Genomic DNA, 17,224 nt, shown 5'->3' on the forward strand with positions numbered 1-17,224 from the left:
AAACCAGTTGCCAAGCATCTGAATTTTGGTTATGTGACCATTGGGATGCTGTAACTGTCATACATTTGAAAAACAGTCATAAGTCATTTTTTAAGAGCTTTTCAACTTTGAATGTCACTAAATGAACTGTTGTAAGTTGGGGACTACCTGTAGTTAAGTATGTTAATGAGGATTAGTGAAGCTGATATGAAATTTCTGCTTTTTTCCAATATAAAACCCTATACATTACAAATATCTAAATGGATATTCTATGGTTAATACCACAAACATAGGGTTTAGTTATCTTAATTCCCTCAATTACATATTAAAAATGTGTCATTTAATTAGCAGAATAAAAATGAGTACATCTGCAATGTTGTCTTTTTTGGCAGAAGACTCCTAGACAGTATGACTTTATGAGGATATGAAAAAGGAAAAACAAAAAAGGCAGTATTTATTAAAATTCTGCATTTCTGTAACTAAGAAACATTAGAAGTTCAATGATGTTGCAAACAGAACACGATACTCTTAAAACAATACAAGAAATCTGAGAGAGGAAACAAGTATTGGTGTTTATTGCACTTATTGCAGATATAATCTTAATTTCATATAAAATTCTGAAATTGGAATTTTAAAGCTCAATATCAAAACCTGAAACTTCTAACTTTGCTTTGTGGATAACTAATAAAAATAGGTATTGGCTTCCTAGAAGAGTGAACAAAATTATGTACACTTTCCTGCCTTACAGAGTTAATTGTTCTGCCAAGCCTAGTAATCCCTTTCTTTTACTTAATCATTATATTAAAGGATATTTCTTACCCCAATTTTGTCCACAAAATTCTAAAATTCTACAAGGTTCTGAATTCAGGCACAAAAAGATATTTAAGATCACCTGCATATACAACACTTTATCACTCCTTAAATGAAGCATGGGATTATATCACAAATGTAAAATGCATTTGGTTTAAGGACATTAAACTCATGCACTCCAAATCAGTTTTTTACCTTAGAATCTAAGTTTTAGACCAGTGATGGCAAACCTTTTTTCCCTCAGGTGCCAAAAGCACCCACAAAAGAATTGCTGTCAGTTATTCAAAAGAGCAGTGACACCCTGGCTCTTCACCTAGGCCTTTGGAGAAGAGAAAGAATGTTGGTCTTACCTGAACGTGTCTTTTCAGTAGAATAGAGGGAGGGGTTATGCGTGGGTATTGTCACAGCCTGATTGGTCCATAGACTGAGGGAAATTTCTTTAATATTCCTCCTTTCCCATTGGCTCCCAGTTTCCTCAATGTCAAAGGACCGCACCTGTAAAGATACAAGAAAGACCAGGGACCTCCCGGCCCTTCCACTGGCCTCTCTATACTAGCTAGGGTGGGTCATAACCCCTCCCTCTATTCTACTGAAAAGACACGTTCAGGTAAGACCAACGTTCTTTTTCCAGTAGAATCGAGGGAGGGGTTACGCATGGGACATACCCAAGCTTAGTCCTGGGGGGGGAATCTAAGACCCAAGGGGAGGGGCGGCTGCCACCCGTTGAAGAACTCTGCAACCGAAGGATGCCTCCGCGGAGGCGAATGCGTCCAGACGGTAGTGACGGATGAAAGGGGTCGGGGACAACCAAGCAGCCGCCCGGCAAATGTCCTCAAATGGGGCCCTGGTAGCCCATGCCGCAGTGGTAGCGGCACTTCAGGTGGAATGGGCCGTGATTCATGCTGGAGGGGTCTGACCGGATGCCTCTTAAGCCGTCACTATGGCCTGCCACAGCCACCTGCCAATGGTGGCCGAGAACACCCTGGCTCCTAAAGACCCAGGCTGAAAAGAAACAAAGAGGGCCTCTGATCTGCGCACACTCGCCGTCCGCCTGAGGTAGATCCGCAAGGCGCAGCGGACGTCCAGTTGGTGCCAGAGACGCTCCTTTTCGTGGGAAGAGGCCAGACAAAAGTTAGGCAAAATGATCTCCTGTGCCCTGTGGAATGAAGTGTTCATTTTCGGAAGGAAGGTGGGATCCAGGTGAAGGACCATCCTATCTTGATGGAATTGGCAGAAATCATCATTGGCGGACAGGGTGCCCAGTTCCGAAATATGTCTGGCCGATGTGACTGCGACTAGGAAGACCACCTTGAGGGAAAGTAATCAAAGGTAGACCGTTCAAAGGGGTTCAAACAAGGCTCCCGTCAGAGCCTGGAGGACAAGGGGCAGGTCCCAGGTTGGAAATCTATGTATAGGGGGAGGTCTGAGGTTCGCCACCCCCTTCAAGAACTGCTTAATCAGAGGGAGGTGAGATAGGGCGGAGGGGCCCTCCCCCCCGAGAACGGAGGACAAAGCCGCCACCTGGTGGCATAGGGTGTTGTGGGAGAGGCCACCATCCAGACTCTTCTGTAGGAACTCAAGAATGTGGGCCGAGGCATCTTAGCGGGTTACACCACCTGATGAATGCCGACCAAGTGGAGTTGTAAATTCGAGTGGTCGACGGATGCCTGGAGGCCTCAATGGTTGCTATGACGTTGAAGGACAGGTTAGCGTTCCTTAGGAGTTGCCGCTCAAGTGCCAAGCGGACAAGTGGAGCCACTGGGGCTCTGGGTGGATCAGGACCCCTTGGCACAGGACGATCTCCCGAGGAATTCTCCATGGGGGGGGCATACTAATAGCTGGACGAGTCCGCAAACCAGAGCCTCCTTGGGCAATAGAGGGCCAGCATGATGACGGGCACCCTCTCTGTCACTACCTTCCTGAGGGTCCTCGGGATAAGGGGGATAGGGAGAAAGGCATAAAGGAGCCCTGGTGGCCATCTGCTCCTGAAGGCGTCCGTGCCCTCCGTGGTTTGGGTCTGGAGAAGAACCTCGGCAGTTGTGAGTTCGCTGGGGTAGCAAATAAGTCCACCCGCGGGGTGCAGAACCTCTGGCAGATCTTCTGGAATAACTTGGGTATGAGTTGCCACTCACCATTGTCGAGGGTTGCTCAGCTCAGCCAGTCTGCCTGATGGTTGGACGTACCCGATATGTGTTCCAACACCAGGGATGACAAGTATCTCTCTGCCCATGAACCGATCTTCAGGGGTCTCAGCCAGAGGGCCCGGGAATGAGTACCCCCCCGATGGTTTATGTGAGCTTTTATGGCTACATTGTCTGTCAGAAGAAGTATGTGACGTCCTACAATCAAGTCCTTGAAGTGTCGGAGGGCCAGGCGAGCTGCCTTCAGCTCCAGCCAATTGATGTTGTGGCAGAGATCTGAAGCTGTCCAATGACCCTGCGCCAGCCTGGAGTCCATCAAGGTCCCCCAACCAAACAAAACCGTGTCTGTTGTCACTGTTACTCTGTCTGGCTCCCAGAAGCTGCAACCCCGCAGAAGGGCCGGGGATAGCCACAACTGGAGGGACAGCCGGACGTCTGCTGGAAGACAGACAATTAGAAGGGAGTTGCTAATCTTCCTTTTCTGGAATGGGATTAGAGTCCACTGGAGGGCACGTAAGTGCAGGCGGGCCCAGGGAACTATCCCTATGTATGAGATCCTCTTGCCAAGTAACTGAGACAAAGTCAGGATGGAAACTGACCCACTTCTGTGAACCTTGATTGCCAGCTGGCGGAGACTGACCAGATGGTCCGGAGAGAGCTGGACTATCCATCACTGAATCTATCACTGTCACTAGGTGTAATATTCGTGTGGATGGAGAGAGGTGGCTTTTGGGGAAGCTGACGGAGAAACCCACGGACTAGAGATACTGGATGGTAAGGTGAAGGTTGTTGAATGTCTGAGAATGTGACCCTGCCTGAACTAACACATTGTCCAGATAACATTGGAGTCTCACCGGGGTGGAGCGGAGGTGAGCTGTCAATGTCATGAGGACTTTCATGAAGGTACGAGGAACTGAGGCCAAAGGGAATGGAGCGGTATTGATAGTGGAAGTCCCTGTGTGAGAACCTCAGATACCTGCAGCGGGCTGGCAAAATTGGAATGTGAAGGTAGGCCTCTGTTAAGTCTACCGAGGCCAAGTAATCCCACCGACAGATCCCCTGGAGGATGGATCTGAGGAACGACATTTTGAAGCACCTGTAAACTAGATATTGGTTCAGGCGCTTGAGATCCAGAATTGCCCTCCAGCCCCCCGAGCTGTTCGGAACTACGAACAGGTTGGAATAATGGCCCAACCTGCATTCTGCCGGTAGAACCACTTCCACTGCCTGAATGTTGAGATGCTTTATCGCCAGATTCATTAGGCGGCGGTGCTCCATGTCCTGGGAGGGAGGGAACGTTTTGAAGACCTGCAGGGGGGTGGGGGTGGAGAGGAACTCCCGCCGCAGGCCGAGTCTAATGATGGATCTGACCCAGGCGTCCGTGGTGATCCTGTCCCACTGGTCCACAAAGTGAGCCAGGCAGCCGCCTATGGAAAGATCCGGGAATGAGTCATTTCCCCCTGCGGAAGGGACGGCTGCCCCCCCCCACGAAAGGACCGCCTGGACTGACCTTGGTACCTGCTGCGGTTATGGTAAGATGGGCGTTGGAACTGTCTGTCTGATCTAAAGGAGTTGTATCTTTGTTGGTGATCGTGCTCGGGTGCTCTATAAGAGGGTCTTAGATAGGTGGCAGGACGAGTTTGCCTTTTTGGCATTAGATGGAAGGACCTTCTTCTTATCCTTATTTTCTATTAAGACAGGATCTAGAGCTTCCTCAAAAAGATTAGCGCCTGTGTAAGGAGCCCCCGTCAAATTCCATTTGGTCTTGTTGTCCATCTGCCAACTGCGTAACCACAAGCGTCGGGAGGTTACTGACGTGGTTAGAGCACTGGAGGCAAATTTAACGGTGTCCAGGGTTGCGTCGGCCGAGAATTGAGAGGTGGCTATAATTTTAGTTATGTCTTGATGCAACCGCTCATCCTGGATCGGAATACGGTCCTGGAGCTGATGGAGCCACATGTAAATGTATTATGTATTATGTAAATGTGATTTGATTTGATTTTTTGATTTTATTAGTATTTGTAGGCCGCCCTTTTCCCTGAGGGGACTCAGGGCGGCTCACATAAAATCGGGGAAGGGGAATACAGACGTTAAGATAGAGACATATAATAAAATAGTAAACAACATACATTCATCATTCGGGAGGGGTAACTATCCTTGTCCCCAGGCCTGACGGGCGAGCCAGTTCTTAAGGGCTGTGCGGAAGGCCTGGACGGTGGAGAGGGTGCGAATCTCTACGGGGAGCTCGTTCCAAAGGGTCGGGGCTACTACTGAGAAGGCCCTCCTCCTTGTAATTGCCAGCCGACATTGGCTGGCCGATGGAATGCGGAGGAGGCCTAATCTATGTGATCTTATTGGTCGCAGGGATGTAATTGGCAGAAGGCGGTCTCTCAAGTATCCAGATCCACTGCCATGTAGGGCTTTATGGGTGACTAATAGCACCTTGAAGCGCACCCGGAGATCAACAGGTTATCAACATAACGGCCCTGAGGTTAAAGTAAGAGGCCGCCGCTGCCGATTTGATTGCCCAGGCAGAAGCATTAAAGTTCTTACGCAAGGTAAGTTCTGCACACTTGTCCTCGGGCTTCATCTTATCAGCTGCATCCCCAGAGACTACAGGGGAGGAGGCAACCAGAGCTGCTACTGGTGTATCGATTGCTGGCAATTGCAGGGCCTGGGCAAATGCCTGCTCCACATTATAGAAGCAGTGATCGTTGCTGCCCGGATGGGAAAAGGTGGAAGGACGGGCCCACTGGTTCTTTACTACCTCAAGGAACCGTGGGGGGGGGGGGAATCAGGAATCTCCTCATTTGTGGTGGTGTTAGAAAACATAGCCAGATTGGGGTCCCTAGGCTGAGGGACCGTCGGATACCTAGTTCCGATCTTAGTGGTTTTCCTGGCTTTGTGTAACAGAGCTTTAAATATGACTGGTGAAAAGAGACCCGGAAAGGCGGGGGGATCTGGAGGAACTGAATCCTCATCCTCTGAGAAGCCCATGTGAAAGTGATTGTCTCTCTGGGACATGCTGGCGATGCCTCATGAGATGGCCGTAGAAATGAGTCGTTTAATACTTTCAGGCAGGAGATCTAGGTCTTCAAGATCCTCCTGCGGTGGGCCTGGTAATGGTGGATCCTGGGGGGCAACCCTGCAGAGGTGTGGTATGACCTAGAAGGGCCCTCCAAAGGGTCTGCATCCCCACCCCCAACAGCTCTGGGAGAGATAGAAGGGGAATGGAAATTCCTTGCCTGGAATATCTATGGGATCTAGATGGGGAAACTGAAGGGGAAAGATGACTAAATCCTCTAGGAGGAGAGCCCGAATGGGTGGATGAAGGCCTGATGGGGGACCTGGATCTGCTGGCCAAACAGGGCCTGGTGATCTGGGCCTGCTTTTCTGCTCTGGCTAGGGTCTTCTCCAGAGCTCTCTGTCTCCTAAGTTCATCCCTTGCTGCTCTGGAAGGGCACTGAGCTGCCATAGATTTGGAGGCTGCAGCCCTGGTTCTGGGCCTATCTGTTTGGTATTCCCTGCCTTCGTTGGAGGCCTCTAATGGGCCCTGTGGAGGCTCAGATCTTTCTGCCATCGCAACACTCACGTGTCCTGATTCAAAGGCCACTGTAGGTTCCAATGGTGTTTGGGCCTGCGGGAGCTGCAAACCTCAGGGCCGTTATGTGGCTCCGTCAGCTCCAGGACCGTATTCCAATCCAGGATGAGCGGTTGCATCAAGACATAACTAAAATTATAGCCACCTCTCAATTCTCGGCCGACGCAACCCTGGACACCGTTAAATTTGCCTCCAGTGCTCTAACCACGTCAGTAACCTCCCGACGCTTGTGGTTACGCAGTTGGCAGATGGACAACAAGACCAAATGGAATTTGACGGGGGCTCCTTACACAGGCGCTAATCTTTTTGAGGAAGCTCTAGATCCTGTCTTAATAGAAAATAAGGATAAGAAGAGGTCAGTGTCCTGCCAGCCTTGATTAGTAGCCGCGATGCAGGAACTTGCGGGCGGCCACACGGTTCCTCAGGCGGCCTTCCGCACATGACGCAGCGTAAATGGCCATTGCGGCCTCTGAAAATGCTGCCGAAGTCTGGAACAATCGTGGCTTGCCTTTTAAGAGCCATGGCTCGTCCTTTAATCACCTCAGCCTCCTACTGATCTGGGACAGCGCGGCAGAAGGCAGCAATTGAGTTAAGGAGGAACAGCATGCTGGGGAATCTCCGTGCGCTCTCACGAGGCTCTCAGCACCGGGAAAAAAAGCCAGAGTTTATTTTTAAATCTTGCGGCTTGCAGCAAGCTCCCGGGAGTTGCGCTTTGAAGCCCGTCACCCCCGCTGGCCCGGGGATCAGAGCAGGGCTCCTGGCCTGCAGAGTGGGAGGGCAATGCCCCAAAGGGCTCTCCAAGTCGGACTTCTCCTGGGGCTGCAGCTGATATAATTTGGAATTTAGAGAAACCAATCAATCGAATCAAATAATAAATTATAATAAATTTATAATTTTTTCCTACCTAAGAGCCAAAACAACAGTGCTTGGACCAAAAGACTGAGAGGAAACTGGGAGCCAAAGGGAAAGGAGGAAAATAAAATAATTTCCCTCAGTCTATGGACCAATCAGGCTGTGACAATGCCCACGCGTAACCCCTCCCTCGATTCTACTAGAAAATGAGACTCCATGCTTTATTCCATTGGATCTGTCACTCTTGCTATCTTTTATTGATTTTATTGTAATTTCTTGGCTTTGTGAGCCACCTTGAGTCATTGGGAATTGGGCAGCATACAAGTTTAATAAATTACTATTATATTTATAATGCTAATGACTATTTGGATGAGACTTGCTAATAGCAGATATAATAGTGTAGTCTCAACTAGCAGTTTGTATAAATAAAAAACATTTCCATTTTTGCAGCTATACCCTGAAAGTTCAATTAAACCAGCTGCAGTTTGCCACAGTTTAACAAAGCTAACTCAAACTGTTCTAGACAGCCTGCATTTCATTGAAACTCAACACAGATTCAAGTGTGTTGGACATAGAAACTAGTAGAGGAACAAACCTCTTAATCTGAAAAACGCTATGCAAATCTGAAAAATGCTGTGCAACACACTATGACAGCAAAGAAAAACTGAAAACATAACTCTTTGCCATTATATTTAGTATTTATTTCTTTATTCATTAGCTTTGTGTGTCGCACATCTCCTCTAGAGCTGATTCTATTATATAGAGGTCATAATAATGTCCTGCAACAACATTAACACAAACATGACATAGGAGATAGTGGCTCCTATAGCCCACATCTCCTTTTGCTTTCTCTAATTCACCTGAAATATTTCCAACTCACCTATAAAGCTCAAAATCTCTCCTTCCTACCCAGCACCTTTTGCTGTTCAGACTGCAAAGATGTCTCATAATCATAAGTCACACGGTGGTCATATAATCAATGCCCATCTCCTTCCTCTTACAAACATGTTTGGGAGAAGTGTGGTCCACAATCAATTGAAAATTAATGCCTTTTGCCTGTCATTTCCCTTGAAATACCATCAGATATTTAATAGCAATCTTTTGGCAATCTGGTAAATAAAATGCAAACATAATAGTACATGCAGACTGAATTCTCAGCAATCATAATACCTCTAGAAATTTAAACCTCACATCAAATCCCGGCAATATATTTTTCTAAAGTTATGCACTGAATCTAGTGGTTTGATATATATATATTCAACTTCAATATAATCTCTATCAACTGCAATTTTTCCAGGTTTCAGAGAGAAAACTTTCCAAACTACACTTCTTATATGTAAAGACTGTACACCACTGGCTTATCATTCCTTTTATAAAATACAAGGACATTGGACGAGTAGTTTTAGTTGATCAAACCTTAGGCCTGCTATTTGCAAGTATACAGAAACATGACTATCTGACCAGCAATCTTCATTTTGAACAAAGGACATTCCCATATCTTTTTGACAATATGCAAGATTTTAGCATTTGTTTAAGTGCTTCCCAAGTGCTATGTAGATATAATTTGAAAATATATAAATGTATCTAAAAGTTCTAAATTAAATAAAGGTGATGTTAGTATTGGACACACTAGGACAGTGATGGCAAACCTTTTTCTTACCGCGTGCCAAAACTGTGCGGGCGCACGGTATCGGGCACCCGCCTACGCAATCCCCCCCACCTGTGCCCCCCCCGCAGATGCACCCCCCCTCCCCAGGTGGTTTTCTTGAAGCCTGGAGAGGGAGAAAAATGGCCCCAAAGGGCCAACTGGAAGTTTGGAAATGATCCATGGGCTGGGGGAGGTTGTTTTTCCTCTCCCCAGGCTTCAGGAAAGCCTCCGGAGCCTAGGGAGGGTGAAAAACAGCCCCAACGACCCAACCGGAAGTTAGTTCCCAAGCTTCCAGTTGGATTGTGTCCCCCCCCCCACAAGCCTCCGGAGGCTTTCCTGAAGCCTGGGAGGGTTAAAAATTAGCTCCAAATATGGCTCTGCCTGCCACCTGGGGCACACGTGCCATAGGTTCACCATCACAGCATTAGGAACATATAAATTATAGGTATATTTATTGTCCCCAAACAGAACAACAAACTTTTATCTGCTGGATATTCTCTGCATTAAAAAGTATGTATAATCTATACTATATACAAGAGTCTTCATTATTATTATTCTAAACATAAAATGTTTTCATCCTGCCTTTGTTATTTTTATAAATAATTCAAGGCAGTGAACATATCTAGTATTCTTTCTGTCAGTCAGTCAGCTATCTTTCATGCCTAACGAACCTAGAGCTTTCAGTTTCTTAGTATCTAGAACTTCCAGACCCAATTTGTCCTCTATCTTCTATTTATCACTCCAGTAATAATTATATTTATATGAAGGATTTACATAAGTAAACGAACAACATATACAAATAGTTTCAAAAAGTCCACTTCCAGTTTACCGCACATTTTGTCTTAATACCAGGGATGTCAAATTCACATCATCGTCACATGACGTATCAGGACTTTCCCCTCCTTCACTAAACCAGGCATAGATGTGGCTAGCAAGTGATTCATTTGGCCCGTGGGTCAGGAATTTGACAGCTCTAGTCTCTACTCAATTTTCAATTTTCAATTTAGTGTATCAGTTGAATTAAGTTTTTATGTAAGGACATTAGCTAATCAGTGTTCATTCTGGTATCTCTTCCACTAGCTTGCTGAAGCTCGTATAACACTATAATGTAGATATTTATATCAGCCACAGTCCTTCTGCTCTAATTTCAATTAATCAAGTAGGCAGACTAAATGCCAAAATTTGATATTATATGCAAGATAGCATGCAGAGTTTTTGGATAGCACTAAAGTCAACTTATTGAATATAATACAGCTAATATAAGAACCAGAGGTGGTTTCAGCCGGTTCGGACTGGTTCACTTGAATTGGTAGTGGAAATCGTGGATGGGCCCGTCCACTTGCCCTGGCTCTATGCCATCCTATTTAGGCACATTTTTGATGTTGTGTGCATGCACGGAAGGCCATGCACATGAGTTGGCGTGTGCTCATATTTGCGAACTTGTAGGGAAAATAAGTGAGTACCATCCCTGATAGGACCCACCTGCTTAACAAGAACCCATTAACAAATATTCTGCAAATATCAACTCTACCTTTCCCATACCCTAAAGGATAACACTGGGATATGGTGGCTTAACAAAGAACTTAGATGTTTTAGAGAGATTGCTGGCTTGTGTCTCCAAAGCACTGGAAAATATGTGGCTAATTTTTAATCAAGACATTTTTTATACACCAGTAATTTCTAAAGCAGCTATTCTTGACATTTATTTTACTAATTCATTTGTCAATGTTAAACAGTTGTCTTAACATAGGGTGGTGCGATGGAAACAAGCGTTCCACTGAGGACAGGTGAAGGAGAAAAGAAGAATGAAATCAATCATTACCATTTACTACATACATGCTTTACAAGTAAACCTGGAGCTTGCTTTTCACCAATACAAATGGCAACTAACTAATGAGGGTGTAATAGGTATGAATATTCACATTAGATTATATTGAAAAACAATACTCATTTGAACTTTTATGTTTTTTAGACAAATAGGAACTCAGAAGCAACAATAAACCTGGTAAGTAAATAAATTAATTAACATTAATCTGGCATTATATTATGATAGATTCCTGTCACCTAATGCATTGAGAGTAGCTGCTTAGATATGATAGATCATACAAGACTAGAAAAGACTATACAATGATTAGAAAAAAATGAGATCTACATTTTAAAGAACAATGTTACCAATCAATCAGAAAAAGTCTCTACCTTCACATTGGTTTCTTGGAAGGATCTTCCACCTTGTTTTTATCACATTTTCCAAGATCTGCAGGCCATAATACTGAAAATTGGAGAAGTGAAATATGTGAATATACTGGAGTTAACAACAACTTTCAGGATTCTCATTTGAGCTGACATCATTCACACTTTATTAAGATTATGTTGATAAAAAACAAATCTATCACCCATTTACTAGTTTTTTCCATGCATTTTCCTCATTTTTCCTTTGCTAGTCTAAAGCCCTGCTGTTTGGTCATGATCACACCAGAGGGGAGCAAATAAAAAATGTTTTGGGAAGCCAAATTAATTATCTTTAGGGGAGAAAATCAGCAATCAATAAAAATCATGGCCTAAATGACTGTTTATAACTTCCAAATATACAGCCAAGTTTAGCAACTTGGATGTTTATGGGCTTTCTGTCATTTGAATTGTTAAGACTAGGGCTTAACATTAAATCCAGTAACACCTTCAGGAAAATGTGCTTCCTAAGAATTAATTGGTGTGTTTCTTAAAGAACAGCAAGACAATTCAAGTTTATTTCAAAGTACAATAATCTCTCCCCTATAACAGCCATATTTATAGTTTCAATATTAACTTTTGTATTCAGTCAAAAGTTCACCATTTCCATATATACCTTGAGGTTGTTTTACCTTCCAGGTAAGCCTGCCAACACATGTTTTGAAAGCAATGCGTTTGTAGGGAATGAAAATTCTTCAACCCATTTTATTCCTTTTATCTCAGCATAAAAATATTCAATATGACCTCTATTATAACTTGTATAGAAATAAAAATATATTTAAAGAAATAGCACAGGACAGGAGGAAAAGGGGTCAAAGAGTTGCTGATAGTGAGAAGATGGGAGGCAATACCTGAAAGGCAAAATTAGGCTTCTGTAACAAGATGGCTGGTCAAGATTTGGCCACGAATAAAAGTTCTTCAATACTGTTAGTGTCTATACAAAATAGGGTAATTTTAATTTCAGCCAGAGGTATCATGTAAGATATTTTAAATGAATAGCACAATGTAGACTGTCCCAAACTACACTGTGTTTCCTGCAAAAGTTTTTGAGACTTGTTTTTTAACTTTTCCTGCATTTCCCCCCCTCAAAGTTTATTGTTTAATCTCTTTCAGAACTAATAAGTTATTCTACTTCCAGTGCAGAAGGTGGTAAAACATTTTAAATTTATTGCTGCAATCTAAAGTACTATAGTTATCTATGAATGTTGGGGCAACACATTATCTATAGCAGTGGACTGTTGCTTGCTGTTTCTTCAGCAGGCCTCTCAGTTTAAAAAAAAGAAAAAACATAACTACATCTAAAACTGAACTGCAGGTTGCTTTCTTGGCAATCTGAATTGATGCCGAAGAAACAGCAAGCAAACCTCTAGCAATTTGCAAGTCTCTTATTTCTCCTTCCTATCCCACAATGCATGCAACTTCTTTGTGCTACGGCCTAAATCTTAAATGAACAAACATTTCTATAGAACAGTGCTGGCATTCATGAAATAACAGCATCCAGAGTAGCCAAAGCACCAGACATGAACAACAGAGTGTCATGACAAGACTTCACCTGTTACGATGATTCCCTCTAATCAAAATTGTACAGTAGATACCAGTGCAAGTATCTTTCTTGTTTTAATATTAGTTCCACTTCTCTTAAGACTAACTGGTTTCCAACAATAATTTCTGTCCCCGGAGAGGATACCCATCAGGGTAGCTGGTTACAGATCTAGGAGTTTCAGAAACAAGTTTTCAAATATTGACTACTACAGGGATACACAAAAAGCTGAACAGTTTTTACAGCTCAAAAGTATAGCCACCTCATTGCTATCCTGCAACAAGATCCTAGGGACACAAAATGGCAGGAAGTATTGCCTTCTTCTTACTAATAATACAGAAAGATGCTTAGAATATCTCATGAATAGACTTCTGTTTTCCAAAATTTCACCCAATCATCTGGGGCAATAAGAAGGCACAGATATAAGGCTATTATCACGTTACTCCATTCCATGGAAGCTGCTTAGCAGTTATGAGTATGCATATAAAGCATGGTTATTTAGCTAAGGCATCCTCTCAAAGTATCTACAACTGATTACTCTAACACTAAGGACTTATTTACAAGAAAATTACATTATATGCCTTTTCCCGGCTCACATAGTTAATGCAACTTTAGCTCAAATTATTCAGAAAAGCCAATAACACTATATTTTCATGTAGTCTGGAGGATGGTACTAGTTTCTTTCACAAATGCACAATTAGTTACATATATGTAAAGCAGGGCAAGCAGATAGGGAAGCAAGTTTTTCTTTACTTTTGTTATGCAAGTATTTACACTTAGTTCTAAAAATTAATAGAACTATGTATTTTTTAGTAAAAAAAACCCCAATGCCTACAATTGCTTTAAAAAGTTCCATTTATGTACATAAAATTGTTAGCTGCAAAACATACTCTATTGTATGTAACTCCAGGTCTCAAAAACATTTTCAAAATAAATGATAAAACATAATTACAAAAGATGGGACAGAAATAGCAAATTGACAAAATAATGCATCATGATCCCCATGGCAGAAATTTTTATGGGTCACTTATTCAATGTACCAACCCATTCCCTCCCACCACCCAAGAAACCAAAACAAGGAAAAAAAGCAATTGATGAACAGAATTCAGTTAAAGGGAATCAAAAGGGTAGACCTTGTGGAGGCCTGCCGTCAAAGCCTAGCTGTGTCAGTTGCACAGGAAGACACCCCTTTTCTTCCTATTACAAGCAATCAACATAATGGAACATTATGATTAATATCAGGTAGTGTTAACAGCTTTAAGAAAAAAAATGACTGCATAAAAGCCAAATGTCATAGTGCATAAATTTAGCACCAAATCATTTGCAATTTATGTAAATTGAAGAATTCTTTACCTGTTGCTTTCTTTCTGTTCCTCTAATCATCTCATTTTTCACAAGACAAATTTGTGTTTTAAAAAATACTGTTGATAAATCAACTTAAACATTAGTAATGTCTGTGAGTATAAAAAGCAAAGTTTACCAGGCAAGCAAACAGGCAAACATGGTTACTTAAATTTAGTACTTTGAGGAAGTTCTTAACCTTGTCCTAAAATTTACGAAGCCTTTTTTTAAAAAAGTAAGACTTTGATAAATATCATCCAAATTCTGTAGGAACTATTTGCAGCATGGCTGTACATTATCTAGAACAAGGTATAGCAAAGTATATGTGTGTGCACGCAAAGAACATGGCCATGCACATGTTTCTTCAGCTATATGACAACCACTTTAACATGTTTGACAATTTATATTTAAACCTCTAAATTTTCTAGATTGAAAACAACTGCAGAAGGCTGAGAAATGTCCACCACAGCCAGCCAATATCCTCATGATATGGCTTAACTGTATTACAAATAAGTATAAATTGTATTTAACAGAAGAAAGTATCTGGGGTGCCTAGCCTGTTTTAAACTACATGGAGTAATACCAATGTAAAAAAAAATGAGGAACATACTTGTCCTCAGTTATGTGCATATGGCTTTCATTAATATAAATGAAAGCCAAACACAATCTTAACATGATATAGCTATAAAATGTTATTACACTCAAATCTGTTCATATTCAAACCATAATTTTACACCAATCCCATGTGACTCAAATTCTCAAGCCTTTTACAAGAAAAAGTAACCAATAACCTCATGGAAATACCATGTGATAGTATAGGGTTAAGTTAAAGAGATTTGCAGGAACAAGAAAAAAAATTAAACAAATACTAAATCTAAAAATTGAGATACCTTCCTCAAAGTCTGAATGGAAGAAAGAAAGAACTCAATTAAAAATCATGTACTTACTTTGGTGTTCATATTCTGAGAGAATTCCAAAATAGTATCAACTCTTGTCCATGCATCAGGGTGTTCCTTTAAGTGAGTCAAGACTTCCTGTGCCATCCTTTGCTAAAAAGTTAAGACACAAATAATTAATACCGAAGTAGCATGCATGCATAAGTAATTTCAGAATAGTGTTACCTAGATTTCAAGTAGCCTATACACAAGGAATAGTTATCAAGTTCCAAAATCACAATTTGTAAGATAAAAGTTAATGCATTCTACAATGCTTTAAATAGCAAAAAAGTTGCATCAGGAGAGCAGTATTTTCTTATAAATGGGGAAATTTATATTGGGGAGGGGGGAGGAGAGGAAGAGAGGGACGGACGGTTCTTCAAATATCTAGGCCTTATACATAAAGGCCCTCAGAACCAGCATTTTGAATTGCATCTGGAAAACTAAGGGAAAGTAGGTACACTCACAAAACAGAGGTGCTACATGGGTATACTGTGGCATTGCCACATCTGTTTGTACCACTTCTCTGGAACAATGGAAACGTCAACTAATTTCCAAGAATAGTCCCAAATAAAGTGCATAGCAATGTGCACATGTGAAGTAACCAAGATGTAAGTGATTGTAAGAAGTAAAAGGTATAATTGGCACGCAGACAGATTAGTCTGGCTTTCCTATCAAGCAGATGCTGAAAATCCAGCTTCCTGAACTGCATATCTGTTCCATCTGGGGAACTGCAATTCCATTCAAAAAAGAAGTGGAAAATCCCTGGATTTTTGAGGGTCAAGTACCTAAAACACCTTGGTCCTGCTAGGATTGATTTCAAGTCTGTTCCTCCTCATCTAGATCTCCACTGCATCTAGGAACTGATAAAATCTTGAAAGCCTCATGCAGTCAGCCAGGGATCAAGATATACAATTGAGCATCATCAATACTGATGATGCCAGACTGATGCCCTCATTCAGTGGTCTTATATAGATGTTGAATCCAGGACACCTTGTAGATTGAGAATTTTGGACTTAATTTCTCCCCACCTGTCAAGCCAAACAGAAAGGAGAACCCCCCAGAATACAGTACCTCCAACACTTACATCTTATTAGTTGGTTTCAAAATACCATGATCAATTGTATCCAAGACAGCTGGGAGACCCAAGACAACCAAGATGGCTGCACCATTCTCTTTAAGCTATGCCAGAGATCATCAACAAGTATGATCTATGCCATCACAATTCTGTCTTGGTATGAAACTTAATTGTAGAAAGGCAGACAATCCATTTCCCCCAGGATCACAGCCAACTTTCATCCAAAAAGGAAGGTTGGAAATTGGGCATTCAGGACTGTTGGGTTCAGTGATGATTTCATTAAAGGTATCATTGCCCCCTCCAAGACTTCCCTCAGAGAGGAAGTCACCACCAGAGAGACCTAACAATTTCTTCCCAGGAGACCTTCACTAACAAAGAGGGACAAAAATCTAACAGGTGACCAAGTTAACTAACCTAAAATTCATGTTTATTTCCTTAGGAGTTACAATATCAAATTCTTCCCAGGTAAGTGAGCAGGAACATGTCTCATTCACTACTGGATCACACAAACAATAACACTAAAAGAACGCTCACCAAAGATTTAAGTAAGCTATTGGCCTTCCAGTTCAATTACTGTGATGGAATCTGTACTGAATTTGGGCATCAGATTATATTAACATAAACTCTCTCTAGAGTGTTCTACGATTCCATTATTATAGTACAGGTAGTCAGTCCTCAACTTAAACCACAATTGAGCCCCAATTTGTTGTTAAGTGAAACATTTCTTGTGAGTTTTGCCCCATTTTATGACCTTTCTTGCCACGGTTGTTAAGTGAATCACTGCAGTTGATAATTTAATACCTGTTGTTAACCATCACATGACTTTGGGACACAGCAATGGTCATAAATATGAACTAGTTAAGCATCTGAATTTTGATCACATGATCATGGGGTTGCTGCAAAGGTCATAATTGAAAAACTGTCATAAGTCACATTTTTCAGTGCCACTGTAACTTTGAACAGTGATAAATGAACTGGTGTAAGTTGAGGACTGGTATAAGTTGCAGTTATTACTGCAATTTCCTGCTTCTTCAGATCTCTTTATTATAAGTCAAGCTATAAGGTCATTCTTA

General features: G+C 42.2%; 1 protein-coding gene across 4 annotated transcripts in view; it reads right to left on the reverse strand.

Annotated features, from left to right (window-relative positions):
- Positions 1–17,224, reverse strand: part of XPO1 (exportin 1) — an 82,083-nt gene that overhangs the window by 59,499 nt on the left and 5,360 nt on the right. For 2 of the 4 annotated variants that reach the window (XM_032216697.1, XM_032216696.1), the window contains 2 exons: positions 15,086–15,187; positions 11,228–11,300 (listed from right to left, as the gene is read on the reverse strand). In XM_032216697.1, the coding sequence (XP_032072588.1) occupies positions 11,228–11,300; positions 15,086–15,187 (175 nt within the window). Of the gene's footprint in view, positions 1–11,227; positions 12,969–14,150; positions 15,188–17,224 lie in introns of those variants that run through there. The other 2 variants (XM_032216698.1, XM_032216699.1) reach the window with 2 other exon arrangements.

Source organism: Thamnophis elegans, chromosome 4 (genome assembly GCF_009769535.1).
Source record: "Thamnophis elegans isolate rThaEle1 chromosome 4, rThaEle1.pri, whole genome shotgun sequence".
In the NCBI taxonomy this organism is placed as follows: Eukaryota; Metazoa; Chordata; class Lepidosauria; order Squamata; family Colubridae; genus Thamnophis; species Thamnophis elegans.